Source organism: Callithrix jacchus, chromosome 7 (genome assembly GCF_049354715.1).
Source record: "Callithrix jacchus isolate 240 chromosome 7, calJac240_pri, whole genome shotgun sequence".
Taxonomy (NCBI): Eukaryota; Metazoa; Chordata; class Mammalia; order Primates; family Cebidae; genus Callithrix; species Callithrix jacchus.
Genome location: NC_133508.1, coordinates 31,947,527 through 31,971,590, shown reverse-complemented (window position 1 = coordinate 31,971,590; position 24,064 = coordinate 31,947,527). Strand labels below are relative to the sequence as shown.

The 24,064-nt window shown below is 36.3% G+C and overlaps 1 protein-coding gene across 6 annotated transcripts in view; it reads left to right on the top strand.

Annotated features, from left to right (window-relative positions):
- EPC1 (enhancer of polycomb 1) overlaps positions 1-24,064 on the top strand; it is a 109,342-nt gene that overhangs the window by 55,943 nt on the left and 29,335 nt on the right. For all 6 annotated transcript variants that reach the window (XM_002750150.6, XM_009000151.5, XM_035307136.3 and 3 more), the window contains one exon: positions 21,397-21,556. In XM_002750150.6, coding sequence (XP_002750196.2) covers positions 21,397-21,556 — 160 coding nt within the window. The remainder of the gene's footprint in view (positions 1-21,396; positions 21,557-24,064) is intronic.

Genomic DNA, 24,064 nt, shown 5'->3' with positions numbered 1-24,064 from the left:
ATATACTATAGAGGTTAGTAGTCTATAAGCTGTACCATATAGCCTAGGAATGTAGTAAGCTACTATGTAAGTTTAAGTAAAAGCTATGGTATTTGCATGATAGAATCACCTAATGATGCAATTCTCAAAACAGATTCCCATTAAGCAATGCATGACTATATTTATAGAGTAATGTTTCAGTATATGTGTATACTGTGTAATGACCAGATCATGGCAATTAACATAGCCATCACCTTAAGCATTTGTCATTTCTTTGTTGTGAGAACACTCACGTTTGTTTCTTCTGGCTATTTTGAAACATATAATGTGCTGCTGTTAGTAATAGTCACTCTACTGTCCAATAGAGTACCAGAACTTACTCCTATCTAACTGTGAATTGTACCCCTTGACCAACTTCTCCCTGTTTCCCATCCCTCCTATTATCCCCAATTTCTGGTAAACCCTGTTCTTACCCTCAACTTCTGTGAGTTATTTTTCGTTTTGTTTTGTTTTGTTTTGAGATTTCACATATGAATGAGATCAGGTGGTATTTGTCTTTCTGTGTCTGGTGTATCGCACTTAGCATAATATCTCCTAGGCTTGTCTGTGTTGTAGGAAATGACAGAATTTCATCCTTTTTGTAGCTGAATAGTATTCCAGTGTGTGTATGTGTGTCACACCACATTTTCTTCATCTATTGATGGTCATTTACATTGATCCTCCTCATTTTTGAGGACCCTCTCCATACTGTTTTCTGTAATGGCTGTACTAATTTATATTCCCACCCACAGTGTGTGAGAGTTCTTTTTTCTCTGCATCCTCATCAGCAATTGTTATTTTTAGGCTTTCTCATAGCCCTTCTGACAGGAGTGAGGTGAAATTTCATTGTGGTGTTGATTTGCATTACCCTGATGGTCGGTCATGGTGAGCGTTTTTGTCCAGTTTTTTAACCTGTTCCCCTAAAGCTATACATTTATTAAATATATTATCTATCTGCTTTTCAAGTTATTGTAATTGATTTTTAATCAAATATTTTATATTTCTTGATAAGGATTGCTATCCTTCTAGCCTCTGAGAAGTTTTCTTGCTGCCTGACCTTCAAGCCAGTGGCATGTTATTTTATTTTTTTGTTATAATAGTATCTTATCTCCAGGTACCAATTTATATTTGTTAGGATGGGCTAGGATATGCTGCGATAACCATGAACCTAAAAATGTTGGTGGCATATAATATCCAAAGTTTTTTTTCTTATTCTTGTCACATTTTGGATCACTGCCCTGGATCAGCAGGGGAACCAGGCTGGTACAACAGTAAACATCTCAAGCCTGGCAACAGAAAGAAGATTTCACAGCTTTCACCAACAGTTAAATGCTATGGTTCAGAAGTCATATAGGTCACTTTGACTTACAACTCACTGGCCAGAATTAGTCACCTAACCCCACCCAGCCACAGGACAGCCAGAAAGTGCAATCATACAGAAATATCTGGTGAACAGCTCTGAAGACTCACCCTTTCAGTATTTGTTTTGTGTATTGGAAGAGGAAGGATAAGGAAGTGGGGATATTGTAGATTCTATCCTACAACTCCTTGCAGTGTGTTAACTGTATTGTTTTTTGGAAATATTTAAGAAGAGAGAGGAGGTGTAACTTTAGCAGGCCATGTTTCATCTGATCTGAGTTTAATGTCCTTATCCTTCTTCCCTCTATTAAAAAGTAAGTTAAAGCCCTAACTGTTGTAACACCAATCGTCTGCTACCATTGATTAATGGAAAGAGTTAATTCACCTTTATAGAGTTAAAAAAAAAATGACCATCAGTGTCTGCCACAGTTTGCTTCTTTGTAATGAGATCGATAATTATTTTTTGCTTACATTTGGAAGAATCAGCCTTTCGTTCAGACCAAATTTAATGCATGATACAAACTTTTAGTATGGCTTACTTAATGTTTTTGTAGGGAACATCTTAAATATTATCTGGAAGCTTTATCTATTTAATGTATTTTATCTCCTTCCACTCTGAAATAAGGGAATTTATGTGGTGTTTATATTAGTGTCAGGACCTTTACAAGAAAAGAATTTTCCTCCTTTTATGGCACATTTTTCAACCATTTGCCCCTTCCTGTGCAAATTAAAGTTGTTATGAATTTTCTCTTGTTTCCATAGGAAAGAGGAAACCATATTAATTTTACATAGCATTTAGTTTTAAGAAGGATCCAGTGAGTTATCTCATATCTCAAAAGTTTGTATCACTGAAGGTTGAGGTATGTGGTATAATCTTTGAAATGAATTGTTGCCATTAATTTAATCAGAAAAGCTTGGTTAAAAATCATAGTTAAAAACAAGGCTTCCCTGGGATGGTGATATGTGCTTTTCTTTTTTATTTTGTTTTATGTTTTACAGTGTGTAGACAGATCTCATTCTCTTGTACAGGTTGAAGTGACTGACTATAGTCAGTATAGTATAGCACCTGAATTTATCATAAGTCTTCAAGTTCTGTAGTGAGACTCGATTATGTTCATAGGTTGACACTTGTTAACAGTGATGGTCTGCCAATAAAAATTAGTTCAAGGTTTAAAAAATTTTTTTAAGATTAGTAGGAGAAAGAGTATCTTTTAAGAAAACACAAGGTAAATTTGGAATTAAATTTCTAAAAATTTATTATTTCTTCCTGTATTCTATAAGAGTAAGATTTCTTAGAGTTAACTATTAAGCTTATTTATTAAAGAATTACTAAACTATTTCTATTAATAACTTAGGCCATTACTTATTATAATTTGCCTATTAGAATAATAAATGCATCAGGACTTTATGGACATATCTTTATTTAATCCTCATGGCATCATTTGAAGTTAAGTGGCATTTTCTGTGCTTTACCAGTAAAGAGACAGGTTGAGTTGATTTCATTAGTCAGAGAGCTAATACATGTGTGCTAAGGACTGTGCTAAGAGGTTTATGTCAGTTTCTTATCTCTTTTTCTTCCTATAATGGCAATTACCTGATTTTACTAATAAGGAAATTTGGTTTAGAAGAGTCAAGTCACAATTAGTAAACAGCAGACTGTGGAATTCCAATTCAGATTTCTGATCATTGTGTGCTGTTGAATAGTATTATTCTATCTTTTATATATGGATATGCCTTCCTATTTGATAGACTCTTCTAATGAAATCACAAACATTGTTTCCTTACACCACATTATACAATATAGAAGAAAAGAATGTATGGTATCAAATAATATTAAACTAACTAGAAATTATGAAATATTTACTATGGTGGTAATTATAAATGAAAGGGGGTGAGTTCGAGTAAATGAGAGGGAAGACTTATATTTTAAAAAGAAAGTTTTGAGATTGTCAAAGTTTCATTTTTTAACCAGTCCAGGAAGATGCTACTACTACAAATATCAGAAATTACACTGGGGATTTTATGGTTTTGGTGAAACTTAGAGACTTCATGATAGTGAAAAGGAAGAAAATTCTATAAGATTATTTTTAGTTTTAATCCGAAGTAAATAAGAAGTACATTATATATACTTCACTTTTTTAAAAAAATCATGGATACATAATATGTATATTTATGGGGTACATGTGTTATTTTGATACAAGCATACAGTGTGTAAATGATCAAATCAGGGTAATTAGAGTATCCATCACCTCAAGCATTTATCATTTCAGTGTGTTATGAACATTCTAGATCCACTCTTTTAGTTGTTTTGAAATATACAATAAATCAAGGTTAAAATAAAATCATGGTCTCTTTATTGTGCTGCCAAACCCTAGATCTTATTCCATCTCACTATATTTTTGTACCCATTAATCATCCCTTCTTTATCCGTCCCTCTCCACTACCCTTCCCAGCCTTTTTATTCTCTGTCTCCATGAGTTCAATTTTTGTTGTTTTCTTTTTAGCTCCCACATATTGATGAGAACTATTGCTTCTCATACTAGAGGCACATTATAGTATTCCAGTGTTAGCTTAAACATGCACAAATGTTAGCTTTCATACAAACCCTAAAGGTTTGTATTTTAGATAAGTAAACAATGTATGTAATAAAGTAAGTGTAACAACAAGTAAGTGCTACATTGACTGGCAAGAAAACAACCATAGATAAATCTGTTATTTTTGATAAAAGAACAGGGCATGGTCAGATTTAGTCTACTTGATTGATACTTTGTTTCAACCTATTTAGTTAATCACATAACTCCTTCTCTCTCTGGGTGGTAAATAATTTCATTATCTTCTAACTTCTTTTATGGTAGATTTTTTAGTAATAATAAAGTATTAAGCTCGATTCCTTTCTTAAGACAGACTGTTCACTCATTGCCTGGAGTGCAATCCTCAGCCTCCAGAGTAGCTGGGATTACAGGCATGCGCCACCATGCCTGGCTAATAATAGTTTTTAGTAGAGACGGGGTTTCTCCACATTGATCAGGCTGGTCTTGAACTCCCAACCTCAGTTGATCCACCTGCCTCAGCCTCCCAAAGTGCTGGGATTATAGGCGCGAGCCACCACACCTGGCCTGTATTCCTTATAAGTAAACTCCTCTCTGATTACTTTCTGTAGAAAGAAGATTATTTTGTTGCCACATATGGTACAGTAAATGTGTCAGAGAGGCAAAGTGTTAGAAATCCAGAGGAAGAACTAAAAAACTTTAATAATAGTGTTCTATTTTTGTGTATATTAAGCAAGATAAAACAATGCTTACTAAAGAAAAACAGACTTTTTACTGTGAACTGCTATATATGTAATGCTAACGCGTGATTAAGAATGGCATAGGGAAGCATCTGTACCTGGTCTTGGCTCTCGTGACTTCCTCTTCCTCAGCTCTGTCCTTCATATCCAGGATGCCTGGACATTAACAGCAGATAAGTCTTAGGAGCTAAAGTAAAGTAGAAGCACACTAAGGAGAATTCTGTAAGCAAAGCTAAGAAACCAAAAGAAGACAAGAAGGAAGAATTAAGCTACAGTAGAAAGACCATGGGGTTCTGGAGTCAGACCTCAGTTCAAATCCTATTTCCACCACTTTGGGCAAGTGACTTCATCTTACTGAGCCTCACTTATTATACCCGTAAAACAGGTATAATAATCTTCAGAGTGAACATGAAGTGTCTAAGAAAGGATCTGAACATAGTGATAAAATTTTTTAACTTAATTTTACTTTCTTCTTCTCTCATTTTCACCATGTAAATAGTACAGCATGCTTTAGCCTCTGTCACTGGTTTCCCTTACCAAAACCAGACTGCTGAAGCTCAAAAATTAAATTGATCTAAGCTGGGTGTGGTGGCATGCACCTGTAGTACCAGCTACTTGGGAGGCAGAGGCAGGAGGAACACTTGAGCCCAGGATTTGGGGCTGTAAAGTGCTGTTTGTGCTTGATAGCCACTGCACTCCAGCCTGGGCAACACAGCAAGATCCCATCTCGGGTGGGGGGAAACAAAAAAAAACAGGTCTGTATCAAAGATCTGCAGATTTTTTTCTGTAAAGAATCAGGTAGTAAATCTTTTAAGATTCAGTGACCCTACAGTCTCTGTCATCACTACTCAAGTCTCTTGCTGAAGGGCAAAAGCAGCTGTGGAATGATATGCAGAACAGTGAGTGTGGCTATGTTCCAATATGATTATTTAAAAAAACAGGTTGTGGACTAGATTTGGCCCCAGGACATATAGTTTAACAATCTCTAATCTTTGTTGGGTTTTTTTGTTTTTTTTTTTTTGAGATGGAGTTTTGCTCTCTTGTTACCCAGGCTGGAGTGCAATGGCGCGATCTCGGCTCACCGCAACCTCCGCCTCCTGGGTTCAGGCAATTCTCCTGCCTCAGCCTCCTGAGTAGCTGGGATTACAGGCACACACCACCATGCCCAGCTAATTTTTTGTATTTTTAGTAGACAACGGGGTTTCACCATTTTGACCAGGATGGTCTCGATCTCTTGACCTCATGATCCACCCGCCTCAGCCTCCCAAAGTGCTGGGATTACAGGCGTGAGCCACCACGCCCGGCCCTTAATCTTTTCTTTAACCACTAAAGGTAGATCTGTTTTGAGATTTCATAGTCAAAATATAGCCCCCTTATAAAAAAAAAATGAAGTGAGAAAGATCTCATTATGAGTTGGACAGTGAATGGAGTTACAAGATGGTGTTTCCCAAAATTGATGACGTATATTGTAGAGGAGAATGGTACTGTAAATTGAAGATCAGGTCCCACCAAACATTTAAAGAAATCACATTAACATGGTCAAAAGCCAGGTGTGGTTGCTCTCACCTATAATCCCAACTACTTGGGAGGCTGAGGCAGGAGAATCACTTGAGCCCAGGAAGCAGAGGTTGCAGTGAGCTGAGATCCCACCACTGCACGCTAGTGGGGGCAACAGAGCAAGACTCTGTCTAAAAATAAAAAAAAGGTCAAATGACTAAGAAATGTTGAATTCTATATTATTTATTTGGAAGATCATAATAGTTTGGCATACATAAAATCTGTGAGGATTCTTCTGTAAAGAAGTTCAGCGTAGTTTATCCCTGCCTCTATGCATATCCCAAAATTATTTATTCACAGAACCCTGCATGTAACTACTTTTCAGAAGACAGTATTCTGAAACTATCTAGTTTAAATAGAGAAATTAAGAAATTAAGATAGGGAATTTAAGAAAGAAACTGTTACTGACTTGTAAAGATTATGCAGTTATGTGGTAACAATTCTGGAAGCAGTACTTGAGTCTCTTGTACAGATTCTACTTTTCTAAAAGTCCTTTTGCTCTTAGCTTTATTGGAGGGGGGGGAAGAACTAGTATTTGGAAGTAATTTTTGCTTAACAGAAAAGTTGCAAGGAAAGGAGTAGTAAGTACATACCCTTTACCCAGATAATGTCTGTTGTTAATACTTTACCCCATTTGCTTTATCATTTGTTCTCTTTCTCACATGTACACACATATTTTTTCCCAAACCATTTAAGTTGTTACATCAAACCCCTAAATAGTTTCCCAGATGTTGGCTAGGCACAGTGGCTCATGTCTGTAATCCCAGCACTTTGGGAGGCCAAAGTGGATAGATAACCTGACATCAGGAGTTTGAGACCAGCCTGGCCAAAATGGTGAAGCATTGTCTCTACTAAAAATGCAAAAAAATTAGCTGGGCGTGGGAGCACATGCCTGTAATCCCAGCTACTAGCAAGGCTGAGGCAGGAAAATCGCTTGAACCCAGGAGATGGAGGTTGCAGTGAGCTGAGGTTGAACCACTGCACTTCAAGCCCAGGCGACAGAGCAAGAGTCCGTCTCAAAGAAAAAAATACAATTTTTCAGATTTTTCATGGACGTTTTCATGTTTTATGATGTAGATATTTTTGAAGAATATAGTTTTGACTTTATTAATGGAGTGACCCCATTTTAGGTTTATCTGATGTTTTCTCATATTGAAGTTTTGCATTCCCAGCTGGAATATCACATTAAGGGATGTTGTGTCCCCAAAGCATCACATCTGAAGGCACACATACATCTGTACCTCACTGGTAATGGTAGTTTTCACCTGGTGAAAGCATGGTCCGGTTTTCTCACAGCATAGTTACTACCTTTCCCCTATAGCAAATAAGCAGTCTGTGGGGAATCTACATCCTTATTGTTAATTGTTTATCCCCTGCCACTTCCAGTGTGTGTGAAGTAGGTTGTTCAGAAGCATGGAATCTCTATCAGGAATTTTTTTTCAGGATTCTAATTTGCTCAGTTTTCGGCTCAGTTTTCCACTTTATAAAGATTTCAGTTGAACCTTTATGAAGATAGACATTTTTAAGTCACCTCTGCCTGTTTTTTATGTTACCATAGTGAGAGTATTACATAATCATTGTGGAAGACTTTCCAAAAGGAGAGTAGACTTCCTAGTAGAATTGTAAAGAAGGGAGAAGGGTTATAGATGAAGTTAGAGACAGGGAACAGTACATATAGGTGTTACTAGAAAGTTCTACTAGATGCTCATTCTAGGTGGAGTAGGAAATTCAGGCGCAAGAGTGGTCGGGTGTTGAACTGGAAGAATTAGCTAGAGCTAGGTCATGAGGGCCTGTTTGCCAAGGCAAGTTTGAATTTCACCAGGGAAGCAATAAAGAACCAAAGATGAAGTGTCAGAGTGACTTGGTCAGATTCTTAGAAAGACCAGTGGAGAGTAATGTGATACTAGAGGTTAGAAGGCCACTTGCTCTATGAACTGTGGCCTTGGGATGGAAAAGTATTGAGTAATTTCTACTCATAAAACAAATGAGATATCTGTGCTTGATTTGAAAATGAGGAAATAAGCAAGAGGGAGCTGGAAACATTGAGGCTTCTGACTTGGGTGACTGGATAGATGAATGTGCAACTTACTGAGCTAGGTCAGGAGGAGGAAGAGATTTGGAGAGTCACAGAGCAGGGGTGTCGATGTTATGTGAGAGATGTCTGTGGAACATACATAGTAAGGTCTTTATAGACATGTCTGAAGTTCAGAAATCTGAGCTAGAAATTAAGATTTAGAATAATCACTAGCATCCAAATGGTAGTTGAAACTATGATAGTTGATGAAATTGCAAGAGTGTGTATATGCAAGGGTAAGGGACTAAACATTGGGACAGATTTAGTTTGTGCTATTGATTATATAAGCACTTTTAGACAGATTTAAATTAGTTTATTGCTGCCTCTGTAGGGCATTTTAGCAAAAAAAAAATACACATTTGTATTTTACTGCTCTTGGGGCTATTTTGGAGGCATAGAAATCATCAGCATAAAGATTACAACAAAAAGTAACAGTTTTGGGGGCCTTTTAAATTTTAATTTTGGAGAAATGATTCAATTAGATTGTGGCTTTTCTAAGCATAGAAAGAGAGTTTAATTTTATTCCCTTCCCATTGACATTGTCACACCTCACATGAGGCATGTAGGCTCTTAATACTCACTCACAGCACAAACATCCTAAGCCTAAAGGGGTAGTAGGGGCACAAATAAGGACATGAGAGAACAAGGATCAGAATGGAATTCAGGCCTGTACTGCCTCTGATGGTGCCACTAAGTCACTTGACTTTACATCCTGTGTATTTTGTGAGGAAAGTAAATTGGCAAATGTTTCACGCTGAAGAGAAATAGTTTTATCTGTACCTTAACAAAAGTCTTCCTTTTTGTATTCTAAAAATTAATTTGAGTACTGAGCTTTAAGCATGAGGACAGGTAGAGAGTGATAACCTTCTATCATTTATTTCTTGTGGAAAATAATAAATATTAAATTGCTCTTTTCCTTGCCAGATACTATCCTTAAATATTTCAGATACAAAAGCAAAATGTATTCTATTTATTTATTTATTTGAGATTGAGTCTTGCTCTGTCACCCAGGCTGGAGTGCAGTGGCACAATCTTGGCTCACTGCAACCTCCACCTCACAGGTTCAAGCAGTTCTCCTGCCTCAGCCTCCCAAGTAGCTGGGATTACAGGCACATGCCACCATACCCGGCTAATTTTTCATATTTTCAGTAAAGACAGGGTTTTATTGTGTTGGTCAGGCTAATCTCAAACTCCTGACCTCAAGTGATCCACCCACCTCAGCCTCCTAAAGTACAGGGATTACAGGTTTAATTTTTTATTTGCTTTTAGGAACTGTTGTCTTCATTTCTTTATGAAATCTATTCCAAATGGTAATAGTTAGTGGACCTTAAGTAACTGATGTAATTCACTGGCTCATTTATTTATTAAGTAACTATTGGATACTTATATGCATTAGGCATGATTCTTGACCTGGGATAACGCAAAGCAAAAAATCTCACTCCTATCTTCATTGATCTTATACTCTGGTGAGAAGAAACTGTCAGGTGGTCTATAAGGAAGTGACAAGTGCTAAAGAAAAATAAAGCAGAGTTGGGGAATACAGTGTTCTGGGGTTGAGCAAGATTTTACTATGAAGATTTCAAACATTCAGTAAAAGTTTCAAGAATTTTATAGTAAGTACCCATAATACATCGCTAGCTAGATTCTTCCACTTTATTATGTTTGTTTTATCACGCATGTATCCATCTCTCCATTTTATTTTTTAAACGCATTTAAAGTAAATTACACACAAATGTATGTTTTCCTAAGTACTTCAGCATGCATATCATTCATTAGAGTTCACTGTTTGTTTATTGTTTCTTTCATTTGAGGTAAAACTGACATGCAGTGAGATTCACAAATAGTGGATATTGGTTAAATTTTGCCAAATTCATACATTTACACATAACCCAGCCCCCCATCAAGTTAGAGAACATTACCATCATACCAGAAAAGTCTGATTCCCCTTCTCAGTTTCTACCTCCACTTCCCAGAGGGAAGTACTGTTACGACTTTTTTTCTGTCATAGATTGTTTTTGCCTGATTGAGAACTTCACTGATGTATTTTGTGTGACGCTATTTTACTGTCTGTAGTGTTCTTGAGATTTACCCATGTCGTCGCATGTAGAAGTAGTTTGTTCCGTTTTATTGCTGAGTGGTAGTCTACTGTATGGCTTTACCACAGTTTGTTCATCTGTCCTATTTTGGTGGACATTTGTGTGGCTTCCAGTTTGAGACCATTATGAATAAAGCTGAACATTCCTACTCAGGGTCTTTCTGTGGACATGTGTTTTCCTTTCTCTTGAGTAAATTTTTAGACGTGGTCTTGCTGGGCTATGGATTGTGTGTACTTGGTCTTAAAGGATCTATCAGCCTTTTCCTCACTAACCATGTATGAGAGTTCTAGGTATTCCATATCCTCACCATCATGTGATGTTGTTAGCTTTTTCCATTTTGGCCATTCTGCTGGATATATAGTGGGAGAACTGTTAAGGAATGATCTGATTAATCTGGGAAGATGACTTTTAAACAAAAACTTAAAAGAGGTGAGGGAGCAAGCTGATTCTTATAAGACTGACAAACAGCAAGGAATCCAGTATGACTAGAGCACAATGAGTGAAAAGGGGAATAGTAAACTACCAGAGAGGTAACAAGGAAAGGGGAGTGGACCTTGGAAGCAATTTCATGTTCTTGGTCATGTTGGACCTTGGAAGCAATTTCAAGGACTTTGGAATTTATTCTGAGATGGGAAATAAGCATTAAGATTTTGAATGGAAGAATGACATGACCTAACTTGTGTATTAACAGGATTGCTCTCACTGTTCGGTGAAGAATAGATGAAGGTGTGGGCAGAGAACCAGTTAGAGGTGGTTATAACGAGTCAAGGAAGGGGTTGGGCATTTGGATGTAGAAAAACTAGGTGGTATTTGCTGGAGCAGTGGTCCCCCACAGGGTTATTTGTTTGGGTTCTTAGAAATGTCATTTGAAAATAGGAAAGAAAATAATTCAGCTCAGGCCTTTTGTTCAGATAGCAATGGAGCCTCCCTCTACATGCATAAATTCAAGGATTTAAACTTCTTAAGTAGCTTCTTATAGAATTAGTCATCACTTATTAATACATAAGGAATTTTGTATGTTACTGTTGCTTTTAATAAGCTATTTTTAATTCAATAACCAAAAAGGTCTAAATCTGGCCTTACTTGTTATGGATAAGTAGTATGATCGTCATTTGCTTAAATAAAAATTTAATGAGTGAATACAATTTAATCTTTGTTTAGGAATCTGCATAATAAAACCTTGAATAGCTCTTTTTCATTTGGTAATGTTTGTTATAATTATAGAGCAAGTAGAAATGTCTTTTTTCATGTGTTTTATTTAGGTTGATCCTTTTCATCTTTCTACAGTGATATTTTGTAAAATATTGAGTGCCTACCAGTAAGCCAAAATATTATACTAGGCAATGAGTAGGTTACAAAAACAGTATCAGTTTAGTTCTCATCCTTAAGAGATTTACAGTCCCAAAATAGTACATGAGAATATATCTTTTAGAGGAAAAGATAGAAAGGCAAATTAGACATGGTCTCTACTCTTAAAGAACTCACATTTTAGAGATCAGTATGTAAACATAAATAGTGACAGCACAGCACCCTAAATATAAAATGTAGTAGTGCAGAATCACAAATGAGGGAGAAATTCTTCCTCGGAGAGGTAAAGAAAAAATCATTTTGAATCAGACTTTGAAGCTCAAGTGGGAATTTCCCATGGTGGGGTGAGAGCAAGAGGAATGGTGACAGCAACAAAGATATGCACCCGTGTGAACAAAGGAACAGAGCAGATGTTTATGACACATTTGCAAAACATATGCCTTCAGATGGGCTTTATCTCAGATAGCTAATGTCACTCGTGTGATAAAAAATATTTGTGCCTTCTTAATATTAGTGATATGCCCTGTTTAGAGCAGGCTTACCCTTTTCTGTTAGCTACCCATGCATTTAACAGACACTATAGAAAGCCACCTGATAAGGCAATGTTTTTCATGGTGTAAGCAAAAGTAATAAAGTGAAGAGGGAGCATTTCCTGCTGGAGAGAAGAGAGGGAAAGATGGGTAAGGAAAATATATTTTGCAAATAGTAAAAATGCATAGCAGGGCGACTTGCTGAACTTGGAGTCAGATGATGAAGCTAAAATTCACATGTGAGTCTCTAAAGTCTGTGTTCTTCTATTGCAGTAGGCAGGCTGAAGTGACAAAAGTGAATACTTTCAGACCTGGATGTCATGATAGCAAGGCTCATGACAAGAAAGTATGCCTCTGAACCTTCTAAAAGTTGTTGTTCAGTGTTACCTCATCTTTTTATTGTTCATGTTTTTAGGTATAGACAACTTATCTATAATTATTTTCAGCCCAAGAGGTTTTTAAGTTATTTGCTTAATTATAAGCTGTGGTTTATCTGATTCTAATTCCATTTTTATAAGATTGCATATTAAATAATTCTTTAAATTATTTAATTGTATTTCCTTTGTTCACTTTAAAATCAGGCTGATTTGAGAGTTTATACCTCTGCAAAATGAAAAATTGGAATTGATCTTGGTGTTACAGCAATTAACTGAAATCACAACTGAACCTAATTATTGTAAATTTTATAATATAAATAAATTTTACCCATCCAACATGTTATAAATAGTAAGTAGTCTTCAAACATAGCTATTCCTTTGTCGTTTTGTTTTGTTTTGTTTTGTTTTGTTTTGTTTTGTTTTGTTTTGTTTTGTTTTTGAGACAGAATCTCACTCTGTTGCCCGGGCTGGAGTATAGTGGCATGATCTTGGCTGACTGCAACCCCCGCCTCCAAGGTTCAAGCAATTCTCATGCCTCAGTCCCTAGAGTAGCTGGGATTACAGGTGTCCACCACCAGGCCAGCTAATTCTTGCATTTTTAGTAGAGACAGAGTTTCGTCATGTTGGCCAGGCTGGTCTCAAACTCCTGACCTTAGATAATTCTCCCTCCTCGGCCTCCCAAAGTGCCAGGATTACAGGTGTGAGCTATGCACCCGGCCTATTCCCTCTTTTTAAAACAATCTTTCACTTAACTCCTATTTCTGTAAATATTGGTTTAAATGTCACTTTCTCCACTGGTAAAGAGATAGTCTCAGAAATGTTTCCTGTTTATATTTCTCTAAATATGTTGTACTTTTCCTTCATAATATTTTATTATACTGTACTATTTATTTTTAGAAATATTTCATTACTATCTGTCCCCCTGTTGGAGTTTAACCTCTGCAATGTCATGTAGAGCATGTCTCTCTTATTTGCCATTGGGTCCCAGTGCCAGGCAACTAATGGTTAGCATTCAGTAAATTTAGACTAAGTTAATTAATGAAGAGAATTAAGTCTGGATGTTCTGCCCCATATCTTTGGTTTTAGTTATATACCGGCATTTCCCAAACTGTATTCCAAAGGTTCTCTATGAACTATTAGGGGGTGATTTCTGAAAAAAAAAATGATTCTGTTGTCATTGGTTTGGAATGGCTATATCCTCCTTTATTAAGAACTACAGTTTACATTACCATGCTGAAAGCTCTCAGAAGTCCTAAAAAAAAAAAACTAAGCTTCAAACTGAGCCTTCTCTACACTTAAAAAAATTATCAAACTTCTCAGTAGACTACCTATTAATAATCTGAAATTAGTGTTTCAGTGAAACAGTTTGGAATATCATTGTGATTTACACTTGCATAATCTCAGATATTTAGTCAAGGCGTTAAATAAATATCTGTTGATGGAATACAGAGGTCGTCATTTCCTAATTTATTTTGTTACCTGGCTTTACCATTTTATATCTTCCTGCTGAAAGCAAAAAAAAAAAAAAAAAATCATCCCTTCACTTATTTAATGTTATTTTATGAAAATAGCTATATGTAGCTTTGGGTTTTGAAAATATTTTGTTTACTTGGAAAACTATGAATATAATGAATGTTTTACTCTTGAAGGAAACTGATTCAAATAGGAAAGGTTTCACTGAATCAAATTATGTCTTTTAGAAATTACCATTGTTGGCCCGGTGATGGCTCATGTAATCCCTGCACTGTGGGAGGCCGAAGCGGGCAGATCACAAGGCCAAGAGATCAGACCATCCTGGCCAACATGGTGGCGTGTGCCTGTAGGCCGAGAGGCCCAGCTACTCCGGAGGCTGAGGCAGGAAAATCACTTGAACAGGAGTGGGTTGCAGTGAGCCGAGATTGCGCCACTGCACTCCAGCCTAGTGACAAAGCAAGACTCTGTCTCAAAAAGAAAAAACAAATTACCATTGTTTTAGAAAGTTATTTTGTGAAATGTACTCAAAAAGTATTGCAAGTACATTTTAGAAAATATAATACAGTACAGAAGAGAGTTTGAAAATTTTATCACCCAGAGATAACCTATTAAATTTCTGGTCCATATACTTTAAAACTGTATGTGTGTGTGTGCATGTGTGCACATGTATGTGTACATGCACATATACATACACATTAAGCACTCCGCTTTGTGCCAAACACTATTTTAGGGAGGTGATAACAGCAGTGAACAAAACAGACAAAAATCACTGCTCTCATGCTGCTTAGATTGGGGATGGAGGCGTGGGGAGAGGTGGGTAATGGTAGTAAACAAACCGACTATTGACATATCAGAGGATGTTAATGTGCTGTGAAAAAATAAAGGTGGGGATAAAGGAATGTATGGAAGATTGAGGTATCTATCTATCCATACTTTACACTGCTTTCTATACCTTTAGGCTCAGTCTTTAAAAAAATGTTTAGATACCTTGAACATACAATTTTCAGATGTTTCTTTAACTGATGGTTTGTGCATGTCATTAAATATCATTCTAAACTATTTAAGGGCAACATATATTCTGTTTTATGAAGTGTGGTTCATTTACTACATAGCAGCCAAGGTGCTCTTGTAAAACCGTGCAGCCACTATTGCTCTTAGAAAAAGGGCAAATTCTTGACATGACCCCTAAGACTCTGCATGATCTGGCACTTGACTCCTTGTACATAAGAACGTGTCACTCACCACCTCACTCACCATGCTTCAGCCTCACTGGCCCTCTGTGTTTGGTCTCCTCATCTCAGGCTCCTGGTGTACAGAGCAATCCCCTCTCATCCATGGTTTTGCTTTCTACAGGTTCAATCATCTACAATCAACAGCAATCTGAAAATATTAAATGAAAAATTTTAGAAATGATTTTTAAGTTAAAATGAGTTTTTAAAAATGCTTTTAAATTAGTATTTTTAAGGTAAAATGAGTTTTTAAAAACATTTTAAATTAGGCTTCATTTGTAGACTAATACACATCACAGTGCCTATCTCATTCACCTCACTTCATCGCATCATGGAGGCATTTTATCATCTCACATCACAGGAGTAAGTGTAGTATAATATTTTGAAAAAGAGACTACATTTACATAACCTATCACAGGATGTTGTTACATTCGTTCTGTTATTGTTAGGTATTGTGCCTAACTCATAAATTAAGCTTTATCCATAGGTGTGTTACTATAAGAAAAATATAGTAGACATAGCATTGAGTAGTGGTTTCAGGCATCCACTGAGATGGTCTTGAAATGTATCCCCTATGGATAAGGGAGAACTGGTGTCCTTGGGAAGGGAGGAAATATGAATAGTAGAAGGTCATGGTTATTTCAGCTGTTGAGGAAGGAAGGTTTTTTTGTTTTTTTCTTTTTGTTTTGTTTTGTTTGTTTGTTTGTTTGTTTTTTAAGCCTTAGAAGAACCTAACCATATTTGCTGTATATTATATATATCCTGACCCTTAGTGCCCTCTTCCTTACCCAATTTTTTATTATAAAAATTTTCAGATTTATAGAAAAGTTGAAAGTAGTACAGTGACCTTCTATGTACCTTCAACTCAGATTCTACAATATTTTGTAGTATTTTTTCTTCTTCTTTAAATCCTGTTTTCTGAACCATTTGAAAATATGCTGCAGACATCATGACACTTCACCTCTCAATGCCATATATGAAGATTGTTTTCTTAACTTTTAAAAATAGGAGGCAACTATATGAAATTTTTTTTAATTATTATAATTTTTTTTAGAGACAGAGTCTCACTTTGTGGCCCAGGTGGTATAGTGAGTGTATTGGTACAATCTCAGCTCACTGTAATCTCCATTTCCCAGGTTCAAGTGATTCTCCTGCCTCGGCCTCCTGAGTAGCTGGGATTTCAGGCGCATGCCACCACGCCCAGCTAATTTTTGTATTTTTTAGTAGAGACAAGGTTTTACCACATTGACCAGGCTAGTCTTGACCTCCTGACCTCAGGTAATTCGCCTGCCTTGGCCTCCCAAAGTGCTGAGATTACAGGCATGAGCCACCGCACCCAGCCTACGTGAAATATTTTGTACAGAAAAACTACAAATAAGATTTTTTAAAGTTAGTGATGGTTCACTATAATATTGGTACACAAAATTTTGATTTCACAGTTGGGAAAAAAATGGATATAAACAAAAGGGAAGTTTTTTTCTATAAAACACTATTTATACAAGGGGATAGAAATGATAACTAAATGTATGAAAACCTTCAGTTTCTCTAATAATGAAAGATATTGACTGGCTGCCATGTTTTGGGTACTAGTACGTCTTGAGCCTATTAACAATCCCATATGTAAGGTATGTAATACACATTTGCAAATAAAACTTACTATGTGTAAATGTGTATTACATACCTACCATATGGGATTGTTGGAAGAGAATAAATAATTTATCCCAAGTCCCAAAGTCATAGAGTTAGTAAACTGTGGAGCCAACATTCAAATCCAGGGAACCCTTGAATACAAAGTCCATGCTCTTTATTTTAATATTTCTTTTTTTTTTTTTTTTGAGAAAAATCTCACTCTGTCACCCAGGCCAGAGTGCAGTGGCACAATCTCAGCTCACTGCAACCTCTGCCTCCTGGGTTCAAGCGATTCTTGTGCCTTAGCCTCTGAGTAGCTGAAACTACAGGTGTGCACCACCACACCCAACTGATTTTTGTATTTTAAGTAGAAACGGGGTTTTACCGTTTTTGCCAGGTTGGTCTTGAACTCCTGACCTCGAGTGATCTGCCCCCCTCGGCCTACCAAAGTGCTGGGATTACAGGCATGAGCCACTGCACCCGGCCAAAGCCCATGTTCTTAATCATTGTACTGTATTGCCTATAAAAATCAGAATTCCTTAGGGGCCATGTTTGATACCTAAATAATTAATTTTATTATGGTTTATTTGAAAGAATAAATGAGAAATCTGATAAGGAAAAATTATGAGTGGGAAATAACCATGCTAGATAGAATGAGGCAATGCAGTATGAGGCTACATTGTTCTATTTATTTATTTATTTATTTATTTTTATTATTATTTTGAGACAGGGTGTCACTGTGTTGCCCAGGATAATCTTGAACTCCTGGGCTCAAGTGTTCCACCTGCCTCGGCCTCCCAAAGTGCTGGGATTACATGTGTGAGCCACTGTGCCCAGCCCAAGGCTATATTGTTTAAAACACATTAAATATTGGCATTGGAGAGAGTTGAGTGGAGTGGGAAAAGAAAAAAATAAAAAGCTTGAAAATACTCCCAGTTGGAAGTGAAATGTATTTTATAATATAGATACTTAAGTTTTTTTAATTTTTTATTATGGGTACATAATGAGTGTATATATTTAGGGAGTACATGTGACATTTTGATGGGGCATACAATGTGTAATAATCACATCAGGGTGATTGGGATATATATCACTTCAGCATTTACCATTTTTTTGTTTAGGAACTTCCCAATTCTACTCTTTTAGTTATTTTAAAATATGTAATAAATTACTGTCGGTTGTCATCATGCTGCCATGCTATCAAATACTAGGTCTTATTCATTCTGTCTCACTACATTTTTCTACCCATTAACCATCCCCACTTTTTCTCCCCCTCCCGAGTACCCTTCCCAGCCTCTGGTAACTCATCCTGTCTATTGTTTTCATGGAAAATTGAGTTCAATTGTTTTAATTTTTAGCTCCCACATAATGAACAAGAACATGCAAAAAGTTTTCTTTCTGTGCCTGGTTTATTTCACTTAACATAATGTCCAGTTCCATCCATGTTGCTGCAAATGATAGGTGTTTTCATTCTCTTTTCTAGCTGAATAATATTCCATTGTGTATAGTTCCACATTTCCTTCATCCATTTATCTGCTGATAGACACAGGTTGATTCCAAATCTTGGCTATTGTGAAAAGTACTGCAGTAAACATGAGAGTACAGATATCTCTTTGATATACTGATTTTCATTCTTTCAGGTATATACCTAGCAGTGAGATTGCTGAATCATATGGTAGTTCTGGATTTTTTTTTTAAGATTTCTAAGGGACTTCCACTGTTTCCCATAGTGGCTATACTAATTTACATTACCACCAACAGTGTATGAGGATTCCTTTAGGAACCTTTTTAATGATTAAGGAGAGTAGATGATTTTATACATGACATTAGGACAGATGGCTCACTCTTTTGGGAAAAAAGGTAGATCTTTGTCTCTCCTTACAGAAAAAATAAATTATAGATGTAAAAATAAACTATTAAAAGTGGCAAAACCTGACAAGTGTGAATTTTTTTCATTTTCTGACCAACTAATAATCTCAGACACTGGCTTTTTTTTTTTTTTTTTTTTTTTCCCCCTTTTCTTTTCTTTTGAGACCGAGTATTGCTCAGTTGCCCAGGCTGGAGTGCAGTGGTGCAGTCTCGGCTCACTGAAACCTCTGCTTCCCAGATTCAAGTGATTGTCTTGCCTTGGCCTCTGGAGTAGCTGAGATTACAGGCACATGCCACTACACTCAGCTAATTTTTTTTATTTTTAGTAGAGACGGGGTTGGCCAGGCTGGTCTCAGATTCCTGGACTCAAGCGATCCACCCGCCTCAAGCCTCCCAAAAGTGCTGGGATTACAGGTGTGAGCCACTGTGCTCAGCTGACATTGGCATATTCTGTTCTCACCTACAACTACCTCTCTTTTAGACCAGGTGCATATCAGAACTAGTTAAACAAAATAAATGAATGCTTGAATGCTATGTCCTAAAGGCATCACCAAGAGTAAGACGGATTTGTAAAAGTCCAAAAGAAAATATCTGACTTAACATGTTCACCTACACATAGAAATTAAGGGTTAAGAGATTAAGGGTTCTGAGCTGGGAACAAAAAGCAAACTTGGTGTGTGTGCTAAGAATATTTTTTTTAATATTTGAGGATATCTGAGAATTGAAGCGTATGCATGTAACTGACTTATGTTGGGATTGGCAGAAACACCTTGTGTCAGTGAGCATTCAGAGTCAGTAAATATGGCAACAGACTAACAAAGTAGAAGATAGAATTCCGTTTAGTGATACTGTTCTCCCCACTCCACATGCACACAATACGTGCTTAGTTTCTGCACCTGCCACCTCCCAGGGGTCATTAGGCCTTCCGTGGGTTTAGAATAAAAAATCAAATTGAGTATGAATAAGAAAAAAGTAACACTTTTGAAAACGAGCAAAGAGCAACATTTGAAGGAAAAGAAACTTTACTATCTTTTGTAAAGAAATTAAAGTAGTTTTGCGTAAAGAGTTTTAAACTCAAAAGGAATGTTAAGCAATAGTTACTTAAGGAATGATGGGAATATGTGTTGTTACAACCTTAGATATACTGTTTGAGCACTTCTATTTTTAGTTGTCCTACAGATGCTTTCACAAGTCCACAAAGATATCTTGTACATAATAATACACAAGTGTTTTTGTGTAGCACTTAGGAGACAGGTAGGCATTTAGGTTGTTTTATCAATTTGTATCTGGTTAAATAAATTTGATACATCAATATATACGTCAATATAGTGGAATATAATGCAGCTATTGTAAGGAATGTGGTAGAAGTATTGGTATGGAAAGATCTCCAGGATATATCAAGCAAACCAAAGCTAGGGATAAAGTTCTCTATTGTGTATATCTTATATCTATTTATATAGGACTGTATATATTCCTTTATATATTTAAAAATGTACACATTTGTATATACATCACAATATTGGAAAAATTATACGCATTCTTAACAGACTACCTATGAGGGCTGGAACTCTTTATACTGTTAGAATGTTTTTTATCCATAAGAGAGACAGAGAAAGAGAGAGAGAGAGAGACAGAGACAGAGAGAGAGAGTGTGTGTGTGTGTGTGTGTGTGTGTTTGAATTTAATAAGGTATATACCAAAATTCAGTGTTGATTCAGTGTTGATAGGGATGGATGAGACTAATACTTTTATATGGCAGCCAGTAGTATCACAAACTATGTGTAGTGACTAAACCAAAATCTATTTTGAGCACCTGTTATATGCCAGGCATTATGCTAAACATTTTATTCACATTTATCTTACTTAAATCTCCATCTCTATAAAGTAGATTCTTTTCTTCTCTGACTGGAGGGAATGGATTTAGAAGAGTAGTTTCTTGCTGGGAGTCACAAACTGTTTCACTATTGGAGCTGGGTTCTAATCCAGACAGCCTGAGTCCAGAGAATGTGCTTTCTGCCCCTACACATACTCTGCAGCTGCTCAGAAAGGGCTCTGGAAATGTGTATGAAAGGTTATCATATCAGACAAAAGACCAGGATTTTCAGTCAGTCAGTTTCAACTCAAAATGGAGATGACCACTGCCCTTCTTTGAAGAAATCATATTAGTTGATTTGTATTCAGATACCTTCTGCATGTATGAAGTACTATATGAATGAGATTTTAATATCTTTTAGCCATAGCCCACTTTCTTTATATATCAAGTTCAAATGTTTTAACTCCTCCTCATCTCATCTATAAAATGCAAGATTTTTGTCACCTGTTTTGAATCTCTTTATATAACTCTCAGTTTTGGCAATTCCTTTTGCTATTTTGAGGAAATATTTAGTGTTTCTGACAAATTTTTTTTCTTTCTACCTAAACTGATTTTATCACTAGTTGTATCGTGTTAACAACATGCTTTCAAGGCCTACTACTGGAATCTCTATTTTAAAAACAAATGAGGAAAAAAAATTGCTAGTCTATATGATCTGTTTGCTACTTTAAAAAAAAAACACGTGAACTTACCTATTTTTTTTTCTTCTTTTTAGGAACATCATCTTCAACGAGCTATTTCAGCACAGCAGGTGTATGGCGAGAAGAGGGATAATATGGTTATACCAGTCCCAGAGGCAGAAAGTAATATTGCTTACTATGAGTCTATATATCCTGGGGAATTTAAGATGCCAAAGCAGCTCATTCACATACAGCGTAAGTAATGATTTTCTTAATGACTTTATTTTCTACATTTCCCTTATTATATGACGACAGATTTTTATCTATTCAGGAACATTTTCATTACTTGTTTCATTGACCTGCATCAGCTTAAGAGTTATTAGAGCCCATTTTCAACTTTTAGAATGATAATTTGAGATATCTGCCTGACAAGAAAAGATAGCATTTATTATTCTACATTTTTTGTTTTATCCCAGCATGCAATCTTGTACTGCTTTAGACAAGTAGGATTAAAAAAAAACACCTCAGATATAGAAATAGTTTTCCTCCTGTTCAGAATTAATAATATTAATAGTCTTTATTTTTTTTTTTTTTTTTTTTTTGGGATAGAGTTTCACTCTTGTTACCCAGGCTGGAGTGCAATGGCGCAATCTCAGCTCACTGCAACTTCTGCCTCCTGGGTTCAGGCAATTCTCCTGCCTCAGCCTCCTAAGTAGCTGGGATTACAGGCACATACCACCATGCCCAGCTAATTTTTTGCATTTTTAGTAGAGACGGGGTTTCACCACGTTGACCAGGATGGTCTCGATCTCTTGACCTCGTGATCCACCCGCCTCGGCCTCCCAAAGTGCTGGGATAACAGGCTTGAGCCACCGCGCCCGGCTTAATATTAATATGCTTAAAGAACTTGACGTAAGTGAAGGTCAGCAGACTTTTTCTGTACAAGGTCAGATTGTAACTACTGTAGGCTTTGTGAGTCATTCAGTCTGTCACAACTATTCAGCTCTGCTATTGCAGTGCAAAATCAGCTAAAGAGAATACAAAAATGAATGAACATGACTGTGTTGCAATAAAGTTTTAATGATAAAAACAGGTGGCAGGCCAGAATTGGCCCATGGGACATAGCTTACCAACCCCAGATCTGTTTTTTTCTAGTAGAGTGAGGCTAATTTTTTAAAAATTCAGTGTTCTGATTGGGAACTTAATTTCACTTAATAGTGATAGGGTCTTCATAACAAATGATCATTCAATAACTGTGTGTGACATTTGGTGATGAATAGCTGAGAGCTTTTACCCAATCTCCAAGTAATTAACAACTTAAAAACAAATAATTGAAAAGTTAGTAAGGTAAAATTCTTGCAGCTTTCATTGTCTTGTTAATCTTTATAATCAAGAAGTTTTCCTAGGTGACCATCTACATTTTTTTTTAGGGACAATATAAACCTATTTTGTTTTTATTGTTCCTTGCAAGCACATTGAGAAACCAATTTTAACTAGTTTACTTGTGCACTCACATGTTTTGTTACATTAAAGAGATAGACACAGACATTACAAACAAATCTGATAAATATTAGAACCTAAAAAGTTGTTTTCCAGAAAATCATGTCAAGGTGGATTTGAGAGCTAGGGATCTGATCTTTCCCATGTATGTTAACTAGAACCACATTATGTTCTGCTGCCACAAGCTATATTATCTTATAAATGCATGCTTTTAGGTTAAAGCAAGGTTGAGTAAAATAAGATAAAAGTATACTAATTTACATTATCATTATGAGAAAAAAATTAGTGCATGTCTTAAAGATGGCTTACTTATGATCAAAATCTATAAAATATATTTTACTGTTAACTAGTGAATTATATATGGTCAGTCAAGTCAAAAGATACTAACTGTATTGAAAAAGGAATTGACTGCTGACATTATAATCAAATATTAATAAGTGACAGCAGAATTGTAGCTTATTTGGGAGGAAATTTTTTTATCAGTACAAATTTGAGGTAACTTGTCTTTGGAAAGATATATACTTTGAAATATTGGTAAAGATAGTGCTGCTAAATTTGTGTTAGCTGCCCTGTATCTATGGGAGGTTGCAAAAAAGTGTACAGAGAAGTCTCCTGCACAGTTCCTCCAGCCTCATCCAGTGTTAACCTCATGCACAACTTATAGTACAGTATCAAAACCAAGAAAGTGAAGTTGAGTTTTTGATTATTATCTAAATAATTTAGAGTTTATTTAGATTTCACCAGTTAGACATGCGCCACGTATGTATGTGTGTTTGTGGTTCTGTGTCATGTGTAGCCCTGCGTAACCACCCCCACTATCAAGACACTCACTGCCACCATCACCACCAGACTCCCGCTTGTTACTCCTTTATAACTGTACCTTTCCCTCCCCCCATCCACTGGCCATCACTCATCTGTGATCCATCTGCATCATTATGTTCACAGATGTTACATAAATGGAATCATGCAGTATGCATCCTTTTTAGGTTGGCTTTTTTCATTCAGTATCATTGAGGTTCATTCAGTTGTTGGATATATCAGTAGTTCATTCCTTCTTACTGCTGAGCAGTATTCCATGACATGTATATAACACAGTTTATTTAATCATTCACTTATTGAAGAACATTGGGTAGTTTCCAGTTTTTGATCATTACAAATAGAGCTGCTATGAACATTCATGTACAAGGTTTTTTGAGAACGTGATTTTGTTGATGTTTGTTTGTTGAGACGGAGTCTTACTCAGTCACCCTAGCTGGACAGCAG